The sequence below is a fragment of the Netta rufina genome (assembly GCF_964035555.1).
Source record: "Netta rufina genome assembly, chromosome: 8".
Classification (NCBI taxonomy): domain Eukaryota; kingdom Metazoa; phylum Chordata; class Aves; order Anseriformes; family Anatidae; genus Netta; species Netta rufina.
The window spans coordinates 9,130,966-9,134,756 of NC_140131.1; the positions used below are offsets into that span (position 1 = coordinate 9,130,966).

A 3,791-nucleotide genomic window follows, 5' to 3' on the forward strand; every position below is an offset into this window, starting at 1 on the left:
GTTAGGACTGGCTCTTTGAACTTACAGAATCCAGGTTTGACAACCACAAATGCAACTCCAGAAGCCCAGATTTTTATTTATATATATTTTTTTTCTTTTTATTTTTTTTTCCCACACTGCCTGCTCTGGTCTCTGACCTTTTGTGCAGGCTGCTACTGACGTGTTCCCAGACGCCCATCCCAATGGGCCTCCTAGAGCGATGGCTTCTGGCAAGCTACCCATCCCTGCTTCCACTGCAGCAGTTTATCTCCAAACTTTCCTTCTTCCCTCATCCCCTGCCAGCAGGCAGGTAGTTGCCAGTGCCTGGCCAACCCCTTGGCACAGCCCCAGAGCTCTCTGCCTGTCCTAGGCTGACCCGAGGAGGGAACACTGCCTGTGCCAGCCCAGCTGTGGGGTGAAGGGTCTCCATCCTTCTCCAGCATGTGCAACGGCCCTATTTCTGTAGATAGGATCCCCTCCCTCCTTCTGGGAAATGTTCACGAATGTCTGGGAAAAGCTGATGGTAGCAGCACCCACCCGGAGCCCTGCTGTATAACGTCATTTATCCTTCCAGAGTGGATATGTGGTTTTCTTTTACCTGCTGGAGTGAGTTGTCCTTGGGACAGGCTGCCCTGATTTGTTATCACTAACGGTGCCTGAACAAGCCTCCTTGTCCTCCCCTGTTACATCCTGGTATGGAAGGATTTTACACCAGCTTAACCCCCTGCCCTCCTGGTGATAACCATGAGTGGTGTCAGGCAGGAAAAAAAAGCTACCAGGGTCTGTGCTAGCTGTTATCACTGCAGCCTTGAAAGCATCCGGAACCCAGCACGGTCCCCTTGGAGTAATTGCAGGTGACAGATGTGATGGGTGCCGGGTAGAATCTCCTCTGGAAAATCTCAGAGGGAACGTGCCCTCTGGTCTCTGGCTTGCCTAGGAGCAGAGGCAGCCGGTGTGTTTGTTCATCCTGTTAGGGCTTGGCACACAATAGCTGCCTGGCTCCCCAGGAGTGGGGATTCTTGCAGGGTGGAAGCTGAGGAGGGAGCAAACTTTACAAAAAAAAATCTGTGATGTGATTTAACGTGTGTGTGTTTAACCAGGAGCTGTCTTGCTGCTGTTCCAGGGCTGGTGGAAGAAGCGGAATCAGGGCTCCAGCTCACATCAGCGTGCCAAGGTTCCCAGGCAGAATAAAAGGACACTGCTGGAAAAACATCCATATTGTTAGCCCGGCTAATGGAGAAAATGCCCTTTCTCTCCTGCACATTGTCTGTTCTGAAAAAATCTTTGCCTGCAGAAAGGCTTCCCTAGACAGACATCCCCAGATGAGGAAGAATTGAATCCTTCAGTGCATCCGTGCCTGTCAGCTCCAGCTGATGTCTCACTCAACAGAAACTTCACTGGAAGTTCACTGCTGCACTTCATTCAGGTCTGAACAAAAGCCCGAGCAAAGGCAATGAGACGTGACACTGGAGAGAGCAGCAGAGAGAGCTTTGCCTCAGCTGGAGGTATGGGAAAATTTTATACCCTGGGAAGCATGTTGGAAACGGCCGGCTGATCCCACTGGCGTGTTTCAGGGTGATGGGTGAGGGATGTTAATTTAGTTGCTGCAGTGTTAATAGCACAACAGTGATTTTTGGCTCTTTCAGTAGAAATCTGCATGGTATCCGTTTTTCCCTTATGAAATATTTGACAACAGAAGCGGGAAGAAGCTAGGGAGCCAGGCAGGGGAGTACGAGAGAGCAGACTGCTGCTGTTTGCAGTCAGGCTGGGGAGAGAATTGCTCTCCTGCCTGTAAAATCAAAGGCATCACCAGCAAACTGCTGGCAATTTGGCTTCTGGCAATTTGGCTTCCCAGTGAAGTTCAGTGAACAAAAAGCCAGCTCCTATCATGTCCAATAACCTCAGCCATGGACAAGCTGCTCTGGTCGGCCAGGGCTGTGTGTCATAGGAAAGGGTAGGTCCCCACACAGGATCTCTCCCAGCTCTGTCTGCTTGTGCAGGAGCTTTGCACAAGTTTGGGTTTACACCTGCTGAGGCAGACAGGCTTCCTTGCCCCTTCTGCGTGGTCTCCTGTGATCACACTCATCGTGGTGTGATGTATGAGATCCATATTGTCTGGGCCATGACTAGCGCTGTGAGACCAGCTGCCGCCCGAATGGACAACAAATACAGCTGATGAAGCTGCGTTTTAAGGGAAGAGTGGGTGGAGAGGAGTCAAGAGAAGTAGGCAGCAGGTCCCAGGCCTGTGTGAACCTCGTCTGAGCTGATGATGTGGGTCTGTCCGCTCAGCCACACAGCTGCACTGCTCTGCTGGGGCTCAGGCTGGAGGCAGAGCCAAGGTCTAGGCCCCTGGGCATTGCATGTTCGGATTCAGTCATGCTGCATCCATCTGGATGGCTGAAGGCATTGAACGCACTGACCTCAGTGCTCCAGCCTGAGCTGGCTGTGTATGAACAAGGCCTGGGAGAGCCCAGACTTGAGAGCAGGCCTGGATTTTTGCTTAGCTGTTGGTACCAGCGGACTTGGAGGCAATGCTGGTCACCTTGGGTGGTGGCGGAAAGTTGCCTTTGGTTTGTTGCTCTTTGCATGCTCAGCCGCATGCTCTTCTCTTCTCCAGGGATTTCAAGGTAGCAGGAGACCAGCAGCAGCCTTCTCAGCACAGAGTGTGCCCTGCGAGGACTGAAGTGACCTCTGAGACTCGCCTCAACATGTTCAGCGAAAAGAGCAGCGCCTCTTTGACCCAAAAACCCATCCAGAAGAAGACACGACCTCAGGGCCTCCCCTCCCCTGCTCTCTGCTGCGCGTGTGGACTTTGCATCATGCTGGCAGGGATCAACATCACGTTAGTGGGAGCGTTCGCGTTCGGGACCTTCCTCCCCGTGAACAACCCCCCCATCATCATCGGGCCCATCTTGCTGGTGGTGGCCTTCACCTTCTTCGGGGCCTGCTGCATCTGCAGCCGGAGGCCACCGGCTCACGGGGCCAGAAAATCCAAGCCGGGATCCAACATTGGTCTCATCAAACCCGGCAACACAGCCTTTGAAATTGAAACGAGCGAGCACACAGTGCAGGACACCACCGCTGTCCAGCTGAGCCCCACCAACTCCCCCATCTCCTCCAAGAAGTCCACGCCGGTGCACGAGAGCACGAAGACTTGCAAGCTCTTCACCATGGAGGGCAACGGGCCGGTGGCCAAGTACACGACAGGAGGAGAGGCGATACAGCTCAACTTGCCCAGGGACCTGGCCGCATCCTAAACCTGGGCAGAGCTTTTACCAGCAGCCAGCCAGACGCTGCAACGGGTGAGCTGGAGTCTGAGGCTGAGGTGCTTGTGGAAAGCCAGCAGGCAGGCTTCTCTGAACCAATTTAAGGAAGAGGGATGCCACAGCAGGAAAACTCCGGATTTTTGCTGAAAGGAGCGTGCCCGTTACTTGGCTTCACAAAGAAAATTGCTAATGATGTTGCTGTGAAAGGACGAATTGAAAAGTTCTTGGGGAAAAAAACAGCTTTTTGGGGAGCAGAGAGGATGAGGAGAATGAATTAATTTGTCTAGCAGAAGGTAGAAACGTGATGGCTGAAGGAGGGGCTACACAGGGTGCTGAAAAATGACAGCTCTTTTTTCCTTTTTTTTTTTTTTCCTGAAGTGAAGCAATTCTTGAATGTAATGGAAGCAGGAATGCAGTAAATTACAGCGTGCTGCCACTCAGTCACAAGAAGATTTCAGCATTTTAGAGCCAGGCTTTTTGGCAGTAGGGACAAAATATCTGTGTTTACTGTTGAAAAAAGCAGTGTGGAACAATCTCCCCTCCTCT

General features: G+C 52.2%; 1 protein-coding gene across 1 annotated transcript; it reads left to right on the plus strand.

Moving 5' to 3' along the window:
• Positions 1 to 2,687: 2,687 nt before the first annotated feature.
• On the plus strand, positions 2,688 to 3,236 carry TMEM275 (transmembrane protein 275; the record flags this gene model as incomplete). Its single annotated transcript, XM_084291488.1, has 1 exon — positions 2,688 to 3,236. One exon carries the CDS (start codon positions 2,688 to 2,690, stop codon positions 3,234 to 3,236), a length of 549 nt encoding a protein of 182 aa, XP_084147614.1.
• Positions 3,237 to 3,791: the final 555 nt, after the last annotated feature.